The 20163-nt window shown below is 58.2% G+C and overlaps 1 protein-coding gene across 3 annotated transcripts; it reads right to left on the reverse strand.

The window, feature by feature from the left end:
* Positions 1 to 144: 144 nt before the first annotated feature.
* Positions 145 to 18357, reverse strand: SCMH1 (Scm polycomb group protein homolog 1). Of its 3 annotated transcripts, none has more exons than XM_042812997.1 (14): positions 16624 to 17025; positions 15868 to 15936; positions 15086 to 15156; positions 14582 to 14816; positions 12152 to 12240; positions 11606 to 11849; positions 7447 to 7679; positions 6900 to 7026; positions 5837 to 6037; positions 5154 to 5339; positions 3429 to 3560; positions 1925 to 2128; positions 1540 to 1673; positions 145 to 1211 (listed from the first exon to the last, which is right to left on the reverse strand). In XM_042812997.1, exons 1-14 carry the CDS (start codon positions 16727 to 16729, stop codon positions 1086 to 1088), a joined length of 2157 nt encoding a protein of 718 aa, XP_042668931.1. In that variant the 5' UTR covers positions 16730 to 17025; the 3' UTR covers positions 145 to 1085. The 3 variants fall into 3 exon arrangements, with proteins under 3 accessions (XP_042668931.1, XP_042668932.1, XP_042668933.1); XM_042812999.1 differs by lacking the exon at positions 145 to 1211 and having other exon boundaries at positions 1583 to 1673; positions 1925 to 2022; positions 2102 to 2128; positions 16624 to 17022; XM_042812998.1 differs by lacking the exon at positions 3429 to 3560 and having other exon boundaries at positions 16624 to 18357.
* Between the last annotated feature and the right edge of the window lie 1806 nt (positions 18358 to 20163).

Consider the following 20163-nt stretch of genomic DNA (forward strand, 5'->3'; position numbering starts at 1 on the left):
TCTCCTTTCTTTTCCTGCCTCTTGCTGCAGTGTGAGCACTGCACCATCTGCTCTGTGGCCACGGAAGAGAAAGGAAGTTCCCGACAGCAGTGTCTCCTCTCCCCCTGCTCCCCTCCTGCCTGCACACACAGCAGCTCTGCGTTATTCTTTTATTTATAAACAAATTGACGTAAAATAAGTGCAGAGGAAAACATGGGCTGAGCCCATGTGGGGGCCTGGCTGCAGCGGGAGCGGCGCAGGTACGGGTGGGGGTGCAGGACCCCCCTCTGTGGGACCCCCCCTGTGAGCAGGGAGCGCAGTGCTGGCAGTGCTGTATGACGAAAGCCTTTCTGTCACTTTGGGTTTGCAGGTTTTGCCTTTTGTTTTTTCTTTTCTTTTTGCAACTTTCCCCTTAGGGGTAAACCTGTCCCCTCCCCCCCCAGCCCCTGGCGTCCCCCTGCTGCACTGGGGGGCAGCACTGGGGGTAACCCAGGGATGAAGCAGCTCAGGGGAGCTCCCTGGCTGCTCCCAGGGCAGTGCGGGGGCTCTGCTCGGTGGTCCTGCCTGCTGCTGCTCAGAGCCCAAGTGCCATCGCAAATAAATACATCAGACAGAGCCCCCTGCCCAGCTGGGAAGGAGCTGCAGGGAGCAGGACGGCTGCGGGGAGATGGGCTCTGCACCTCCAGCTATAAATCCCCAGGAGCTGTGAGTTTTGACATCAGGTACAAAAAAAGTCAGTTTTCAACGGGCAACTCCTCATAAAAAATGTGAGGGAGGGAGAAGGGCTGATGAGTCCCACGGTGCCCAGCTCTGCTCCTCCGCCCCCAAGCTCGCTCCATCTCCTGGGCCTCCCCAGTCCCAAATAAATATGGAAGACCCCCAGGGGGGGCCGGTGCTGAGCCGCTCCGTGCTGGCGTGGAAGACAGGCAGTGCTGGGGGCTGGGGACGGACACCCACCCTATTCCACGTGGCCAAGCATCCAGGGGGGCAGGAGGGGCTGAGGGCTCAGGGCTCTGCGTGCTGCGTCCCTGCAGCCGGGCGGTGGCGTGGATGGGTGCGTGTGGACGGACTGCGGGTGAGCGCGGGGGCCGTCCTGCTGGGCGTCCTCAGAACTTGCCTTGCTTCAGCTTGTCGATGTGGTAAGTGAGCTTCAGCGCCGGGCCCAGCTTCAGCCCCATGTACTTCATCATCATGTCGCTGCGCAGCAGCAGCAGCGCCTTCCCGTCGATCTCCTGTCGGGATGAGGAAATGCAGTGCCATCAGAGCCGGGCAACCCAGCGCCGTCCCAGCCCCCACTGACAGTGGCACGAGGCCAGCTCTTCTATAGGAGCTTCAGAGCAGGGCACTCTGTAAGCCGTACTTGCAATGTGCTTCTTGCCAGAAGAAGTTTGCAGCGAAGTGAATTTTAGGATTCCAAGAGGAAGAGCTCTGTGTGGTTCAGTGCTGCCATGAGCTGAGCTCTCCGTGAACACAAAGAGCACCGGAGCTCAGGCTGGGCTGTGCCCTACCCTGCCACCCCTGCTCTGCCCTTCCTGCCCTGCTACAGACAGACACACTCACGTGCTTCCGGAAGAGATCAGCGTGGGGTCCCAGCTGCGGGTCCGCCTCCCGGATGAACTGCATCACCTCCTCCACCGTCCAGCACGAGGGGTCGCGGCTGCTGAGCCGTGTTCCTTCGCGGTACCGCTCGGCGCCTGGGGCACAGCACAGCACGGGGCGGAGTTATGCACGCCCATGCAGCACCACTCCCCCCCAAGCACAGAGCGCTGTTGCCCACATGCATGCAGCAGCACCTGCAGTCGTGCATTCCCGTTCCCCACCTGCCTGAAGCGAGGGCCTGGATGGACAGAGCATGCATCGCAGCCCCCCGACAGATCCCAGCTCTGGCACTGCCTAGCGCTCCCTCCCCCAGCCTGTGCCCACCAGTGCCCCCGTGTGCTCCTACCCGTGGAGCCGAGCCTGCCTAGCGTGGAGGTGCTGCCCTGGCTGAGGCTGCAGGGCTGGTGCAGGTGCCGGTATCCCTGCAGGCGGAACTCCCTGGAGCTTCGGCTGTGACCGGAGGCATTGACGGCGTTCAGGGCCGAGTCCATGGGGTCCATGCGAGGCTCCAGGGGCCCAGGAGGGCCGTCTCCCAGCACGAAGGTTTCACCTGGAATGCAACAGGCTGCAGTCAGTGCATGTGGCCATCCTGTCCCTCCTTGAGGGTAGCAAGCAGCACGGCCAGCTCTGGGCCCAGTGCCCCATAGCCAGAGCTGCCCCACAGCTGGACTCACGCAGCGGCCACTCTGCTGACCTGCCTGCAGCCCAGTGCTCTGCCACTGCTCCCAGAGAGGAACCTGAGCACTGCAGCCCTGCACTGAGGGCAGCAGTGCAGGCTGTGGGACTGCAGGGCAGCACGGACCTGCAGGGTACCGGGCAGTGCTGCTCAGCTCTGTGCACAAAGGAGGAGCGCAGTTGTGCATTTACTACAGCACACATGACCCAACCCCCAGGCAGACCCAGTGCTGCATGAGCTGCCCTGTGAGATACAATTTCTGTGTCAAAGAATCCCTGGCCAGTCCCAGCAGTGCATGGTGCCCCATGTCACAGTGAGCAGTGTCCATAAGCCAACCACACGGGGCATTCTGTGCACCAGGAGCCCCTCTGCCTGCGCTGCTGCTGCTCGTGGCTGCACCCCATCAGCTGCACAGCGCTGTGCCACGCCACAAACATTGCCATCAGCAGAGGTGAAGTCGTTCCTGTCACCCAAGCATCCATCTGGGCTCTGTGAGGCTGCCACACTGCAGCCAGGCCCTGCACCCCCATGCAGGGACAATGGCCACGCAGGGCTGCAGTGGTGCAGCATGAAGGGTGCAAAGCTCACCCTCAGAACGCCTCCAGTCCAACAATGAACACAGAGTCACTGTGTTGATGTGGCCACGCTCCCACACATTACAATGGTGTGCTCAAGAAGCAGTGTGAGGCTGTATGGATCCCCAGCACGAGACAAACTCCCACTTCTCCCAAAACCAACAACTGCGGCTGCTTTGGGAGGTGCAACAAGGAGGGACAGCACACAGCTCAGCGTGGCTGCGAGGAACATGAGGCAAAGGGCAGCTTCCAGCCACGAGGCTGCACTGCACAACCAACCTGTGCACAACCAGCCCCGTGCACAACACTGCAGCAAACCTCAGAGGCAGACAGACTGAAGCAATGGGGCTGCATTAGGAGCAGTGACACAGCAACGGCACCCAGATGTGGGTTAACTGCCCCGCTGTAGTGCTCCTGGCTGCCAGCTCTCAAGCTGGGAAGGACCCCCACTATGTTCCATTTACCCTGCTGTGGGGGTTCCGTGCCCTGAGCACCGCTCTGTCCCTCTCCATGCAGCTCCCATGCCAGCAGCACCCCTCCTGCACCCCTCCTGTTCCCAGCTCTGTGCCTGCAGCGCTGGGAAGAGATGCTGTGCTCACCTTCCAGTGGGTGACGGTCATTCTTTGGTAACTTGGGGGAGAGAGGAGCACTGTACGGAGGGGAATCTTGGCAATAGCGCTTTGTGCCCCGGCCTGGTCCCTGCAGAGTGCCGTCTAACGAACTGCTTCTGTCTAGGGAAAGAGAACAAGCTCTGTTCAGAGCTGCTGGGAAGCAAGGCGGGCCGTGCCACAGGCATCCATGTGCCCCACCACCCCCCAGGTTGCAGCCAGCCCACACAGCACTCTGCATTTCGCTCCGTGAGTTCTAGATACGGAAAGCGCAGGGCCAAAGCTCACCAAGGGCCGCAGTGCTTTTTGCCATCTTCACCCCAAGTGCCACCTTTGCTCAGCTCAGCCCCGTCCCATCTCTCCCTCTCACAGCCTCAGGCCATCCAGCAGTGCTCTGCAGGTTCCAGTCAGTCACCCCATGGTGGCCAGCTGCACGGGGCTGGCACCACACAGCGGCATAAAGGACGGTGGCAGAGAGGACGGGCGCTCGCCCAGCAGGAGATGTGTTACAGTCAACAAAGGAGGGATGGGGGTGATGAGGGGATGGGCAGAGCAGGACACAACAGAAGGAAAACACCCTCAGTGCAACGGACGCCTTAACGCTACGAAGACCCTCCAGCAGCAGGGGAGATCAGGCAGGAGGACCCAGGGAACGATGGACACAGACGCTCGCTGGGCAGGCACGGAGCAGCAGGCGGCTCTGAGGGGGCTCAGCCCAGCCCCCAGCCGACAGGATGCTGCAGTGCTGGCTGCAGGGTGCAGTGCCGTGTGCTGTGAGCTGCGCCCCAACAGCTGTGCAGGCAGCGGGCACACATGGGGCAGAGTGGGAGCACTGTGCTGCTCCACTGACCGAGCAGAGCCGAGCAGCACCCACCAACAAACCTGCACACCACTGCAGAGCAGCACCGCTCGGTGTCTTGCTGGTTAAGTGTGGCACACACTTGCAGAGACCTGCTGCTGCCTTCCCAGGCTGGGCCAGGCAGGACAGTGCCTGCTCAGAGAGAAATCAGGAGCTGAGCACCAGAGCCAATGCAGACACTGCAGGTGCAGGGCACACTGCTGGGGCTGCAGACACAGCAATGGCAGTGGCTGTGCAGGAACACAGTGGCCTTGAGCATTGCTTGAGACGAGAAGATGTGGCTACCAAGCTGCCAAGAGCAGACGCAGGCTAGGAACCAGCCCTGGCTGCTGTGCAGCAGAGCTTCCACGTAACAGTGGTGCCCACTCACAGTGGTCCTGGCATTCCTCCTGCCCTTGCTTTCACACTGACCCATGCATAGCACTGCACACCAGCCCTGCTCCTACCAGCAGCCATCAGCTCTGTTTGCTGGCAGCTCCCCTGCTCCCTGACCCACAGACACGCTCCTGCTCAGCCCCACGGCGGCACAAAGGGTGGGAGGTGACACAGCAGCAGCCCTCGCGTTCAGCACGTCCTCATCTTCACACAACCTTTACAAACGACGGAACGACCCTCGCCCTCACCAGAAACCACTGCATTTGGGCGCCTCAGAGGATACTGGAGCACCTGCTCCCTGCAGAGCTCAGTGCTGAGCTGTGCTTGCTGCTCACCCACGTACCCCCAGTCTGGCACGGCACCCTGAGCTGCAGGCAGCAGCACGGCGTCGCTGCAGAACGCACTGCCGCCTCCCGAGCGATGGGGAAAGCTGGGTACGGGACCTGGGGTCCCCCCGGTGCCACCCCCGCCCCAGCTCCTACCTGGTAGATACCTGTCGTGGTCGTACTCGTGTGAGCGCGGCGCGTGGCTGTGCTGGGAGAAAGGCTGGTTCCCAAAGAGGTTGTCACTGCGGAGGTTGTGGCACAGCTTCTCCAGGAAGCGGAGGACGTAGGTGATACTGTTTACTGCGGGCAGGTTCAGAGTGTGCTGTTCCCGATCAAACACAGCTGGAGACAGAAACAAACAGAGCCCAACACGTAAGGCCCTGGCAAGGGCAGGCGGCCGCACCACCAGCTGCTGCATCTCCGCATCGCCGCTCTGCACCAGAGCCACCAGCACGGCCCAGACGGGCTGTGGGAGTGGGGCTGTGGGATGGGGGGAGGAATGGCTGCGCTCCCATGGCCAGCTCAGCAGGGGTTTGGGGGCATTAAAAACCGGGGCTTGGGGAATAGAGACTTCGTGGCACGGCTCTTCCTTCCACCGGGAGCTGCGGAGCGCCCACCCATGCTGTGCCATCCTCTCCTGGGGCCCAGCAGTGCTGGGATGGAGGTGATGCCTGCTCCCCAAGGACATGCCCCTGCCCTGCACCAGCTGCTCAGCAAGGAAGAGAAGACAGAAATCTTCTGTCTGCTCCTGGCCCAGGACAGTGCCAAGCTTCATCTTCCAGTGAGCAGATTCTTGCCACAACATCTCCGAAGGCAAAGTGCTGCAGGCCAGTTCTCACCTGAGATGACCTCTCCCCCGTGGCCTTGTTTTAAGAAAGAGAAGACTGTTTTCTGATGGTAAGCGCAATCGATGCAGGCCTGCACTGCTTGCTGCAGGACAACAGAGGCTCGAGCTGGTCCAAAGTGGTCCGGCAGCCGCTGAATTTTCTTCTTGTCTAAGTGGGGCCCAGCACTGCCATTCTTGTTCAAGTAAATGCAAACTGCCAAGATGAGAAACGTGTTTGCCATTAACCCACTCAAGAAGGCACAGGAAAGATGCCTAACGTCCAACCCGAGGGATGCCTGGGTTTCAAAGACTGTCAAAGTGCTCCCAAAACGTGAGTGAATCCAGCACAGCCACTGCCCATGAGCTGGCAGCAGTCTCGCTTTGGGGAACCACTCTGGAGTGTTCCTGCAGGTGTTTCTGCTGCTGCTGCCACTTCTCCTGGGGCTGCTCCCCAGCTTTCAGCCCCCAGAGGCCTGCTTCAGCCAGGCAGCACAGCTGCACTATGCACAGCAAGCAAAGGGATGCAGCCCGAGCTCCAGGGGAGCGGGATGCTTCAGGTGCCTGAGAATGAGCTGCTTTTGCTCTGGGGAAACAAAGGGCCCTACTCACATCCACTGCTCAAACACATGAGGACCGGCGCTGCGTTCCTACCCAGCTTTACCACCCAGCAACACAGAGCTCCCACTGCTCCGCTCCCTCCTGTCCCTGTGTGCCCCAACTCCCTGCCCCGAGCACAGCCTCGCTCTCGGCAGGTCCGGTTCTGCAGCCCGCTGCCCTGAGGCTGTGCAGGCCCTGCAGGGCTCTGTGTCACTGCCAAGCAGGGGCAGCTCAGGGACTGGGAGCCCTGTGCCCATCGGATGGACCCACAGCCACCGACATCTCCGATACGGGTGGGGGCAGAGGAAAGGCTGAGCTGAGCTCACGTCTCTCTCCCGTCCTCCCTACGCAGAGCTGGGCCTCCTCTGCTGCTGCTGCCGGCGCACGCGCTCACCAAGAAGTAGCAGTGCCCTGCGGCGTCCCGATGGCTGCAGTCCCATGTGTGCAAACTTTCCAGGGATGCGGCCCGAGAGCCTTACCTGTGGGAGCCTGCATGGCAGAGCTGGGGACTGTAGCAGCGTCCTGGGGCACAGTGCTTGTGTCGGGTTCAGGGGTACTGGTGGTTGGAGAGGTGGGTGCTGGGCTCAGCAATGTCCTAGGTTTCCTCTGCAGAAAAAGAGGAGGATAGTTCTCCTTTTACCCCCGCTCTCCTCCACCACCCACGATCGCTACATGCTGCAGTGCATCCAACATCAAGGCACCACAGGACACGGCGCGGCGACGACGGGGAGCCTCGAGAACCTACGCGCTCAACACCTGTGTGCCCCACACATGGGACACGAGCCCCAGACCTGCCAGCCCTGCACCACGGGCACAGAGCCGCCCTGCCAGCACTGCAGCCCGAGCCGTGCTACCCCACGGCCAACAGGGCTCAGGAGCCACGGCTTCTCCATGGGGAGGCCCCAGAGGGCACGGCAGCTCCCAGCCCCGCGCTCCCCTCTGCTCTCCTACCGCTGCCGACAGACGTGCACAGACACACGCATGCAGCACTGCCTTGCACCCGCCTGCGTCAGCACCAGCTTTTACCTTACTGCCAGGCTTGGGGCCTCTCTTTCTGGGGAATTTCAAAGGCTCCACTGATTTGGAGGGCGCAGGCATGGGCTGGTGGATGAGCGCTTTGGTCGTTCGACCACGCTTCTTCCCTGCTTTGCGACGCCCTTGCCCTTGTTGATGCCCCAAAACAGTCTTTGTGCTACTGTGCATGCTAGGCTTCTCCGAGTTTACTTCGGAGGCAGGTAAAGGGCTCTTTGGAATCACAACTGAAATAAAAAGAGAGAAAGCAAATGTAATTAAATCAGGCGAGGATGAAAACAAGAGCAGCCTCCATCTTCCAACAGCGTCATGTGGGAAAATCCTGGAGCGGCCGCTGCCCCCAGCACTGCTCAGTCCTTCCCTCAGCCCCTCTGCGGCTGGTGGTGCAGGACAGCCCTTCTGCTCCGACTGCTGCTGCAAGGAGACAGCAGCAACCCCTGCTGCACTGCAAGACACACATGGACACCTCTGGCACCGCACAGAGCTGGGAGCCTGGCTGTGTGCTCAACACGACTGTGCACAGGAGGAGGTGACGGGCTGCTGCCAGAGTGAGGGGAACCCTGACACAGACTTTAAACACCAAAGGGATGAGTAAAAGAAGCAGGACAGCATGAGCTGGCTCCAGTGTGCCTGACAGAGCCACTCTTCAATTCAGGGCTCTGCAGAGCAGCTGCAAAGCTTTCGCACAGGTTGAGAGCCACGGGACGAGGAGAAGGCTGCCAGGTGGTGAGCAGTGTCAAAGAGACGGGACAAACAGCCCTGCTCACAGAATGAGGGATGGAAGGAATGACTGCAGCCCCGGGCAGCTCCAGGGGTAGCAGGGCACCACGAGGCCCCGCTGCTGCCAGGCAAAGCAGTGAGTGGAGCAAAGCGCTCCTCCCCACTGACACACAGCAGGGTCCTGCAGTGCCACACAGCAGGAGGAGCTCAAAGGGCATCAGTGCAGCCCACAGGAGATGGGGAGAGACACAGCTGTGGAGAACAGCGAGGTGAGCATGCTGGATGTCACAGCAGAAGCATCCACACAACAGGCTGCAAAGCTCCTGTTAGCGGGCTGCAAAGCCCAGCAGAGCACAGCTCTGTGGCTGCTCCTTTGGGCACAGCACAGGTAGAAGCCCTTTGCTCAGAGCTGATGTTTGAGGGGTCCCACTGCACTGCTCAGGCTGAGCACACAGCTGAAGGAACTTCTCACGTGTCACTGAATGGCAGAACCAACGGCACAGGGTGAAGTGCCACGAGTGGCTCAACACACGGGATGGCCGCACAGCACAACAGCAGGATTCACCCCAGCACTCCGGGGACGGCACAGCAACAAGGCAGGTGAGATGAGAGACCAGCTGGGCACCAGGCACGGAGCACTGTGCCGAGTGGGGACGTCCAAACGCTTGTCACCAGTGCAGGCATTCTGCTGAGCACGCAGATCTGCCTAACTCCAAAACCCGGCTCTCCATTTCTTCCGGGTACAGGAGGGAACTTAAGTGCTCTGCACCCACCAGGCAGCACCGTGACATCACAGAATCACAGCTCGGTTAGGTTGGAAGGGACCCCGCAGCCCCCTGGGCTGGCAGAGCACTGCTCCCAGACAGAGCCCTGGGGACAGCACTCAGCACCACCTCCACACACACACGTGGTGAGCACGGTGTCAAAGAGATGGGGACAAACAGCCCTGCTCACAGAATGAGGGATGAAAGGAATGACTGCAGCCCTGGGCAGCACCAGGGGTAGCAGGGCACCAGGAGGTCGACCACCCGCCCAACCCTGCCCACCGAGCCAACCACCTTCCATAGGAAATCAAGGGTGAGCTGAGCCACGTGTCCTTTTTGTCACAACACAAAGGCGAAGTGTTTGGGTACGGGACAAGGCAGTGCCAAGTGGGCGTCCCCCACAGCTGCCCGTCAGCCTCCCCCTCCCCAAAAACTCCTGCAGCCCACTTGAACACCTCCTGCTGCCAGCAGCACCCATCTCTGCATCCCCTTCCCCTGCCAGCTCCCCTCCTGCTCCCAGCAAACTCAACATGTGTTTTGCTGTTATTTGCTCTGCAGAGTGCATCCTTCTCAGTGTGTGAGCAGCACTGGTTTGCAGCAGCCTGCAGCCGGCTGTGCTTGCAGCCCTGCAAGGAGCTCTCAGTGCTGGCAGCCCCAGCTTGCGCTGCTCAGGAGCTCACAGCACCTGGGCCCGGCCCTGCAGCTGCCAGCAGCAGCCAGCAGCCCAGCTCCAACCCAACCCACGAGCACTGAGCCCACCGGGGCACACAGTTCCAATGCAAGGGATAAGAAAACACTGTGCCTGTCTGCAGTCACCTTCACAGCAGGTCTCCCCCACACTGCACCCCATGGCCCCCCACCCCAAGCACACTGCAGTGTGATCCCCACTCACTCTGATCCCCCAGGTCAAACCAAAACACTCCCGTGGTGCTCAGGCCACTCTGGGGCATTCCTGCAGTTTCTGCTCATTCTGCTCTTGTCTGAAGTGCATTTTGAGCTTTGGCTTCCTGGTGAAACATTAGCCAGGCATCTCTGATATCTCAGAGCACAAGAAGCCAGCAGAGCGGTGGGTGGGTGTGCTTTGTTCCATCTTTTGTTCTTTTTAAAGCCCTTCAGAAGTTATAAAAATACCAGGATCAGGAGGAGAACTGTGACACGCTGCTCTGTGCAGTGAGCAGGGCTGGATGCTCAGCACCAAGCACCAAGGAGGACACGTGCTGCAGCAGCGCTTCCCTGAGTGCCACAGCTGTGCTCAGGAGGCTGCCTGGGCTCCAAAGCACTTTTCTCCCCCTTCCAAGACACGGGGTGCAAACAGAACACAGCTTTGGATGCTCTGCAGATGGAGCAAATGCAGGACGACCTCCAAAGCACCTGAAAGCACTGCAGCCAGCACTGCACACCTGGGCTGCATGACTTGCTTCTTCAGCAGCATCAGTCTGAACTGCAGGAGAGAATCGAGCAGCCAGGACTCTGTCTTCTACACCATGGTGTTAGGGAGGGAGCAGCACTTCCAGCCCAGTCAGCACTGCAACTCTGCAGGTTACGAGAAAACTTCAAGGTAGACCACAGAAGAAAAGTGCAGCTATGATGCTGACGTGACACCAGCTCCCAAACAGGGGTTCTGCTGCACACACAGAGCCACGGACCTGCAGCTCTGTGGGGCCACTGCTCCCAGCACTGAGAGCAGCGCTCGCCTGCGTTCCCAACGAGCTTCTCTGCAGGAGGGAGAGAAACCAAGCAGCAGCAACCAGAAGAAGTGCTGCATCACGTTAAGTGGAAAGCCTGGTGCCTGAGCATCAGCTCCACCTGCAGACACCGAGCACTTAACAAACACATCCCAGGGCAGCGACGGTGCTGAGAGATGGAGGCTGCCCTGAGCGCTGTGTCCAGGCCAGCATGCTGTGCTACACTACTGCCCACCATCAGAGTGCTGCAGCAGGGGGGGCACACTGCAGGGAAGGCTGCAGCACCTCCCTGCCCCTCAGCAGCAACGTGCTCCGTTGTGCACAAGCAGAGCTAGGGATGCCATTCCAGCAGCAGACATTTCTTCTCTGCAAGGCTGAGCTCTGGTAAAGGGAGGTTTCCTCCACACACACCCCTGCCAGGACGCTGCCCAGAACTGACAGCCGTTAACCCACCCTCATCTCTTCCTTCTTATCACAGCCACTGTTTCCCCCTCCATTCTGCTGTGCCCTGAGCCATACATCTCACTCATTGCTGCCCTCTCCAGATGTGACTTTTAACGAGGTGAGCCACAACCCTCCTTCTTTAGGTTGACCCTCAGAATCAACTTTCTGCTCTGTTCATAATAGAGAGGGGCTCTCTGGATTCTCGCTCCACTGCTGCCCACGACCCCGGAGCAGCTTGCTTCTCCACCCCGGTTAAGAGCAATGAAAGCTGGAGCTGCTCAGCCTCCCTGAGGAAAGGCGAGTTCAGCAACAGCAGAGCACACACGAAGGCCTTTTCAGGAGCATCACACAGCTTTCACGCTTCGCTCCTGCTCATGCCTGTGCTTTTTCATGTTCACAAAGGAGACCACGGCACGAAGCACGCCAGGAAACCACCAGGAGTGCAAACAGGAGCAGCCCCACGGCATAAAATCAGTAATGCTCACGGTTCCCTTATCGTATCCTCAAGTGCAAGAGTGCTGGGCAGTGAGGGGGCCTTACCTTTTGTTCCAGGGGGCTGCAGATTATCTCCAGTCAGCGAGCACCAGCCTACGGGAAAGATGTCCCGGGAATCATATCGGCACCAGTAATCGAAGGCACCTCTCCAGCCATCAAATGTTATGAGGACCTCAGAACCTCTCACCTCCCCAATGGTGGCCGGGCAGATGAAGTGAGGGTTCTTCCTGTCCACCGCCTCCAGCTTCATACCTGTCTTGAAGAAGTTTTGGGATGGAGATGGTGGTTCCTATGAGAAAAGGAAAATGAGCTCAGAGAGCGGCGGTGCCCAGCTGGAGCAGGGCTGCCCCTCCATCGCCACTCACCTCCACGAGCAGATGGAGCAGATGGGGTGGCTGTGAGCCCTGTGAGCTGCCCAGCTCGCATCCCCGGGCTGCTGGGCACAGCCCACACGGTGCTGTGTAAGCACTGAGCCCTACCCTGAGCCAGCAGCAGCAGCACGGAGCTGCCAGGGGGAGCAGCATATGGCAATGCTGGTAGTGCGCTTGTCCCCCATGCAGGAGGGGGATGTGCTCCCAAACAGCCAAGTACCTTGTGAAAAATCCGGATGGGAGCCATCTCTGCTCCATTCAGAGTCTTCAGGAGGAACATGGGCCAGGAGGAGGCGTTCAGCCGGAAGCCTGCGGGCAGAGAGCAGAGATGGGCACTGAGACTGAGCCCCCAGCCTGCAGCCACAAACAGCTGCTCTGACAGAAAGGGGAGAAATCAGTGAGAAGGAAACTGCAAATCCCTGAGATCTGAGTGTGTGAGTGAGTGCACAACGGCTGTGCCTGCTGCTCAGCACTGCTCCAACTGCACCCCTCACTGCTGGAGCACCCAAGGAAGGCTGAGGGCACTCAGTCCAGAGCTGCCAGAGCCCGAAGTGCTCTGTTGTTTGAAAGGCACACACACACACACACACACAAAGAAATAATTAAAAGAAAAGGAAATTCAGATCAAAGAGAAAGCAGAAATGGATCATGAGAAGCACAGCAGGATCTGGCACAAAGGAGCCCCTGCACACAGCGTCGCCCTGAAGTCAACACAGATCTGCAGTGTGTGCACAACAGCCTCCTGATGCCCATTGCTGCTTAGCACACACCTCCTGGCACACCCCACAGACCCTCTGCCACCCCTGTGAGACCCACAGCAGCTGCCACAAACCTCAGGGACAAACCCATGGGACCTCTTACACCAAGTGTGCAGGGAAAGGGAGCAGCAGTGTGTGCACGCAGTGCTACACAGAGTGCAGGAATGCCATGGCATGAGCTGCAGGCTCACACACCCTGCAGACAGGAAGCACAGTGCTCTGCTGAGTGCTTTCACCAGGCACAAGAGCATCACTCCTGTTGGGACCAACGGGAGACACAGCACAGAGCTGGACACAGCACTGACCTCCTTTGGCACAGTCAGAAATGACTTTTGCTCTGCAGCTCGATTACTTCTTTTGCCATCTGCTGGCAAAACTCCAAGCAGGCAGAGCAGGAACTGAGCAGGAGCAGGGCTGGCTGTGCTGGAGCTCTGAGCTCCACCTGGGCCAGGGCTGCAAGCACACAACAGCACATGAGGAGGCAACACAGAGCACGGCAGCTTTAAGGCTCACAGCAGGCTCCACCCAGAGCAAACACGAAGAGGAAGGTGTGATGTGAGCATCCTGCATCCCACACTGCATGGCAGGTGGGCCAGATGTGCACCTGGGGCCACTGTGCTTCCAGCACAGCTCACAAACGATGCTCCAGGGAAAGCAGAAGCCCAAACCCCTCTAACTCAAGGTTTTCCACTGAAGGTTTCTTCCATCGCTATAGATGGGCTTGATTTTATCTGGGGGCCCTGAGAGGGTTTTAAGGAGACGCTGCAACAGCGACTGGCAGCAGAATGCGAAAGAATCACAGAATGGCCTGGGTTGAAAGGACCTCACAGATCAACCAGTTTCAACCCCCCTGCTGTGTGCAGGCTCGCCAACCTCCAGACCAGACTAGACCACAGTTAAAAGCATGTTAATCTTTGTGCTTCGTTAGAAAAATGGGAAATCAGCCCGTTGTTGAGCCAGCATCAGAAAATGTGTGTAAGTGGAGATGGGGCTGGAAGCAGAGAGCGGCTACCCTGGTTGTTCATCAAGCTGCAGATGAGTACAGTGAGTACCAAGAGATGGAATATTGCAAGCATCCCTTCATTCTATGCAGCACTTAAATCACTGGAAGGACTTCCAGCCATCGTTCCCCCATCAGACAGACCCCAGCCAACCTGCTTTAGCTGCTGAGCCACCTGGGCACAAAATGAAAGTGGAAATGCTCTTGCAGTGAGTGGCAGGGCCAGCAGTGATGGCATGGGTGCCTGAGCCCTAACAGCTCTCCTGGCTGTGCTGTGCATGAGGATTTCAAGCTCCCTGGCACAGCATCTCTATGGACGCCGGTGCAGAGCTCTGCTTGGAAGGTGAGCACAGGGGATGTGCTGTGGGCACAGCAAGGCTCTGCAGCCAGTCTGTGGCACTGCCACCAACACAGCCCAAGGAGGGAGAAGCTGGACTTGTCTTGGTTGTGTACAGGCAACGCCCAGGCAAGGCCATCAAAGCTGCTCCACCTCCAGCACTGCCAGGCTCTGCAGTTCCTTTGCTTCTGTGCCTTCCAGGAGATGTAAGCGGCCCTGGGACCTTTCCAAACAAACAGCTGAGAACACAATTCTCCTCTGAGGCACAGAGGGAGAGCTTCAGGAGTGCAGCCTGCACGTGCTGAGCCTGAGCTTGAGCTGCAAGAGTGCAGGCTGCTCATCTGTGCACCAACAGCTCCTGCATCTCCAACCCAAAGCACCTCCACAGTGTGCGCAGGACTCAGAGCTGTGGCACCCCTGGCCAACAGCTCAGCGAGCTGCAGGGGATGGCACTGCTGTGACAGTGCTGGGCTCCATCCCAGGGACAGAAACGTGAGAAAACTGATCCTGCTTCTCCCCAGGGACGACGCGGGTGCTCACTGAAGCTCAGCTCACCCAGAGGAGGCTGCAGCATCCCTCCGTTCTTCTCACAGTTCCCGATGGGTTGGATCTCAGCCGAGTCCACCAGCCGCCAGAAGTCGTTCTTGTTGTCGCTGCCGTCGAGGCGCAGGCGGAGGCGGGCGCCCGTCAGCCCCACCACCGTGGCAATGCACATGGACGTGGTGTTCCGTGGGTCCTGGGCTTCCAGTTTCATGTTGATCTTGAACTCGTTGGCAGGAGGAGTGTAGGACTGCGAGGGAAAGAGGGGACCGTTAGAGCCAGCACATCCAGCCCTGCGAGCACCACACAGCTCCCCGCCATCCGGCCCTTTGGTGCTGTGCTAGCATTTGCAGCATCTAACCCTGTATGTTCGACTCTACTTCAGCACATGCTGATTTCTGTTAAGCCTCTGAGACCATGAAGCATCCCCCCATGCCAAAAGGGTGACCACCCCCAGCACAGCACTCCCGGGCTGCAGACCACCTCCCTCAGGTTTCCTGTTCTCACTCAGCCCCTCACCTGCTTGAAGCAATGGGCGGGCGCTGGGACAGCACATGTTTCCTTCAGGTATTTCTCCCAGGTAAAGTGACCTGCGGGGAGAAAACAGAGTTCAAACAGGAGCCAACAAGAGGGAAGGCAGTGCGGGCGGTTCTGTGCTCTTGGCACAGGAGCTGCTCGCAGGCAGTGCCCTCTCACTGTGGCCCTCTGGCATTTATGGCCACACAAACTAACTGCTGCAGCGATGGGGAGAACAGAGCCCAGCAATGCCCAGTGGCCTTCGAAACAGCTGCCCTGGCCCAGCACAGATGGGATTGCATGGAGCCCTCCCAACAGCTGTCCCTTAAGAGCTGTTTGTCAGGCACTGCTCAGCGCGATCCGGCACGGTGCAGTGTCAGTTTCAGAGGCAGCCACGTGCCTCCACAAATGGCATTTGACACTCAGTAGAGCAGGGATTGATCCTGGAGCACTTCTAAGCAGAGCAAGTACGATATGGATGGGCAGTGCTCACAGGCAGAGCGTCAGCTTTGTGCTCTGACGTCTTCACCTTCACAAATATTTCCCACAAGCAAAGCACTCTGGGCACCCAAAGGTCAAACTGCAGCAGCTGTGAGCGGTGCAGCTCTGCACCTCATGCCCATGTTCTTGTCCTGCTGCATTTAAAGTCAGCCTGAAGCTCAGAATGCAAATGGAGCTTCTCCTGCTTTGGGCTCCACTGATATATTTCAGCCCCCGAAGGGGCATCAACGTCCTGAAATGATGCTCTAAGGAATAAAAGAAAGGGAAAGGATGTGAGCTCTTACCTTGGTACTGGGAGGGGGATTCTGGCGGGCGGCCGTACTTGTGCTTCTTACCATCCTTCCAGTCTATGGCTATGACAAGAAACAAAGCACTTGTGTCAGTGAGGGTCACAGCTATCCCTGCCTCCCACATGCAGTGACAACCCTGGTAAGAGCAGCACTGCACTGGGGTACAGCTCACTACAGAATAAGCACTGTTGCTGTTGGAAAATCCGTCTTCATGTGTCCAAAAGATGACTGTTTTTAAAAGGAAAAGGAGAACCTACTCCTGCTGCCCTCACACTGCAGCCAGCCTTGCAGCCAGCCCCATCCTGCTCTCCTGCAGCTCATACTTCATTAAAGGACAAGCAGCTGGGAAGGGGACACTTCACCACTAACACCATTGTAAGAGAAGCCAAGGAGATGCTAGAGAAGAATAAAGGAAGGAGATAAACTGAGAATAGCAATCTCCTGCCACGAGCCCCATATGCATGCACAGCTGTGAACAAAGGGCTGTGGAGGATGCGCCCTGCTCTGCTGCTCCCTTCCCCCATGCTCCAAGAGCTGAGATGAGCTCCCTGCTGGCCACACACACGGCTGGAGCACCACTGGGTCTGCAGCAGGGGTTGTGTCCTGTGACCCAGCACCAGCCAGGGCACCTTGGCAGTGGCCATGTCCATGCACACTCCTGCCCCGCTCTGCTCCTAGTGGGGCACTGCCAACACGTTCCCTGTGCCCCCCCAGCCGTGGTTCTGCTCAGCCCTGTGCAGCACTGCTCACCTTTCTGAGGCCCTGGTTTCCGCATTCTATCACCGCTGCCGTCTTTATCGTGGGAGCGACTCGCCTTTACGTAACTGAAGACGCCTAGGACAAAAGAAAGAGCCATGAGAAAACCCCCCAGCTGCAGAGCATGTGAACATCTGCAATGCTGACTGATGGCACCACTGGGAGAACAGCGATGTTTTCACCCCACGTTGCACAAATGCCTCCTGATGAACACAGATCCATCGCCTTGGCCCCAGAACCAGCAGCCCTTCTCCCCACGGGGACAGCAGGCACAAGAGGAGCAGCTCAGTGCTCTGCTCCATAGGGTACAGCTTTAGTGTGGCCCTGATGCAGCTGGAGAGGAAGGCAGAGCCCCACTTCCCACAGCAGTGCAGCCAAAGGGCCCCCAGTGAGCAATGCCTGGGTGCTCTGTGACTGGAATAAGACCACAGGGAAAAGGCAACAACAGCTGTCTGTAGCTCTGAATCAGAAGGTATGTGGCAGTCCTTCACTGCTCATCTCCTAAGCGGAGTGGCTGCATGTGCTTAAGAGAAGGGCAAAGCTTCTCTTCCTTTCCATACCCAAAAGCCATCCACAATGTAGGTGTGTACATGTACAGTGCTTTTTTTCCTGACTTTCTCTATCTGCTTCCCCCTGAAAGCAGTGATCACGGCACGGCAGGGCACTCCCCAGCCCCAGTGTCACCCAGCAGCAAGGACAGACCAAGGACAGACCCACTGCGACGGGATCTGCCCTAAAAACTCCAAAGGCCCCAACCTGCTGCAATGGGATGCTGCTCCATCCAACCACTGCTGTTGTGACACACTGAGTGCCCCATCCACAGCTCCAAAAAACCCCTCCTACTGAGACCCCTGTGCTGTCAGCAGCTCTCCACCCCCCAGCCTCTACCAGAAGCAGTCGGGATGGATGCCGCAGCGCATCTAAACCTGGAAGCACAGAGACAAAATGAGAGCGTCTGCATTTAATTGCAGAGAAGCTACGTTACCAGCTGCATTATTTATGTTCATATTTAATTCATTGGAAACACCCCAAGTTTAAATTTAAAGCCTGCTGCAACAAATGTTCCCCCTGGCACAGCAGCGCAGAGCGCGGCGCGCTGTAAGCCCAGCTCAGAGCGCACAGGGCCACGCTTGGCACACAGCTGAGATGGGCACAACCACCTCAACGGAGCTGAAACAGACGAGGTCAGCTTTCATACAGCGAAACTATCACACAAAGAAGGATTTAAAAGATGAGTCTGATTAGAAGTAAAAAGGACAGAGCTCAGGAGAAACATAAAAATAAGGGACAGCACGAAGGGAGCGCAGCCCAGCCCAGCGCAGCCCCTCTCCTCGCTGCCCCTCCGGAGCCCACATGGATCACACCAGGAGCTGCCAAGCAAGTGCTGTCACAGCCAAAGGCAGCTCTCCATCTGGGCCAGCGAACCCTGGGGGGTGGGATGGCTGCAAACCACGACTTCTCTTCTACCAGAAGGATTCTGTGCCGTTCCCAACTCCTCTTCTGTCTCTCTAGGATGAATTTTCATCTTTCTGCCACGTGAGAGGCAGGCTGATAAACGCCAGAACGTTCAGGAATGCACTCCTGGGAAAGACGTTACGATGCAGAGGTGTGCTGATGATGTGACCGTGAGCAGTGAGCTTCCCAGCCCTGAGACACAGCCTGGGCAGAGCTCAGCTTCAGGGAGAAAAGAACACAGCCTGGCAGGATCCCACAGCGCTTTGTTTCTCTCTCCAAAAAACAACTGAGAGATGCAGGCGGGCCACAGCTCCGGCCAGGAGCAGCCCTTGCTCCACCGAGCTTCAATAAAACCAACACACATGGTGCATTCCAGGAACAGGCTGAGAAATGGGAGGGAAGAGCTTCAAGGAGTAACAACAAAAAGCAGAAAGACAGCAAAGCAAGCAGCAAAGAGCAGCTCTGACCGATGGGCAGCCAGAGGCGGCTGGGAGAAGCACCCTGCTCACAGTGCCACGTCCCAAACACGTCCTGGGTGCTCCAGGAGAGTGGGAGCCCTGTGCTGTGGGATGCTGACATCGCTGGAGTGCAGCCAGCAGCACAGCCCTCACTGCTGTGTGACAGAACCTGCTTCATCAGCCTCGCTCTCTGCCGGGGCATCTCCTGGTTAAAAACAAAGCTCCTTACGGGATGGGAGATACGGGAAAAAAAAGTATCAGGTGGTGGGTAAGTGCACGAGAGCTTGGCAGCAGTAATTAATGAAATGAATGTACCTGAACTGCAGGGAGAGCCTGCTCCGTCCCGCTGCACAGCCCTGCTCCCGTCCCGCTCCTGACCTCCTCGTTTTCCTTCCTACCCGTGCAGAGATTAATTCATCTCTTCCCTCGGAGGAGGAGAGGAAATTGCAGCAGTGCAACATGTCAGGAGAGAGCAGCAGAGCTGGGCTCGCCGAGGACGTGCATTAATTACCGCCTGCTATTTTTATCCTGTGCAGAACTCCAGGCTCAGCTGCGACTGAAGGAACTCAAATCTCTCGAGAGGCGACGCACCCTGCGCTGCAAACAGAGCAATCCAGCAAGTGCTCAGCAGAACTTCTGTGCACTCCTAACCAGAGGAGAAGGAGTGATATGGCAGACCACAGCAATGGAACCCCTAGAGGACGAGCAGGCAGCTCGGCACCCAGCAGCTCCTGCTCACATAACCAACAGTGCAGAGCACGCAGTGCACCACGAGGCCTTCCACCATCCTGTGCGCAGCGCTGTGAGACTGCAGACACCAAACAAACAGAATTTGTGGCCACAAGCAACCAGCAGACCGTCCTGCAGCGATGGAGGCGTGCTCAGAGCCTGCCAAGCAGCTCACTGAGACATGGTGCTCTCACTCAGCCTGGCTGCCAGCCATTAAACTCCGTGCTGGGCACTCGCATTGTTGCTAATGCCAGCAGAGCTCAGCAGCACTCACAGGCTCCCAGCTGACAGCAGTGTGAAATGACAGAGCGGCTGCAGGGCGGTGAGGCACACGGCTGCACTGAACACACGTGGCCAGCAGTGTTGCCAAAGCTGTGCCAGCAGCACAGCGGGCAGAGAGAACCCAGAGTGCAGGAACACGAGCCAAACCGCAAAGCCATCACCGTAACCCCCGGCAATGGGGCAGGGCTGGAGCACAGCAGCAACTGCAGCCCCTCCCTGAAGGCACAGGATCACAGGATCACCAAGGCTGGAAAAGTCCTCCAAGGTCATCCAGTCTGAACGTCCCCTGTCACCAGTGCTGCATCCCTCGAACTCTCCTTCAGCTCAGTGGGATTTCAATGCTGAGAGCCCCAGCTCGGGACTGAGGACAGAAGAACCAACAGCCCTGCTGCCTGCTGCTGGGGATGGTTTTCCTTTTGGATATTTCTGCCAAACAGAGGAGGCCACCAACCCTGCAAGAGGAGCTGGAGCTGCTGCTCCACCCAGCACACCTTGCCCCATTTCTCACGGCCATCGGATCAGGGAAGTTTTTAAACATAAATGTGCAACTTGCGCCTCCAAACCTGCTTGTCTCATCGCAAGCTCAACTTCTGCAGCAAGTAAAAGGCAG

Source organism: Centrocercus urophasianus, unplaced genomic scaffold (assembly GCF_019232065.1).
Source record: "Centrocercus urophasianus isolate 14NV4802_14NV808 unplaced genomic scaffold, USGS_Curo_1.0 seq_1332, whole genome shotgun sequence".
Taxonomy (NCBI): Eukaryota; Metazoa; Chordata; class Aves; order Galliformes; family Phasianidae; genus Centrocercus; species Centrocercus urophasianus.

Coding starts and splice junctions, on each gene's coding strand:
- SCMH1 (XM_042812997.1), bottom strand. CDS start 16,729: ATGGCTCTTTCTTTTGTCCTAGGCGTCTTCAGTTACGTAAAGGCGAGT. Junction 7,680..11,605: donor GCAGCCCCCTGGAACAAAAG/GTAAGGCCCCCT, acceptor TTTTTATTTCAG/TTGTGATTCCAAAGAGCCCT. Junction 7,027..7,446: donor GCCCCAAGCCTGGCAGTAAG/GTAAAAGCTGGT, acceptor CTTTTTCTGCAG/AGGAAACCTAGGACATTGCT.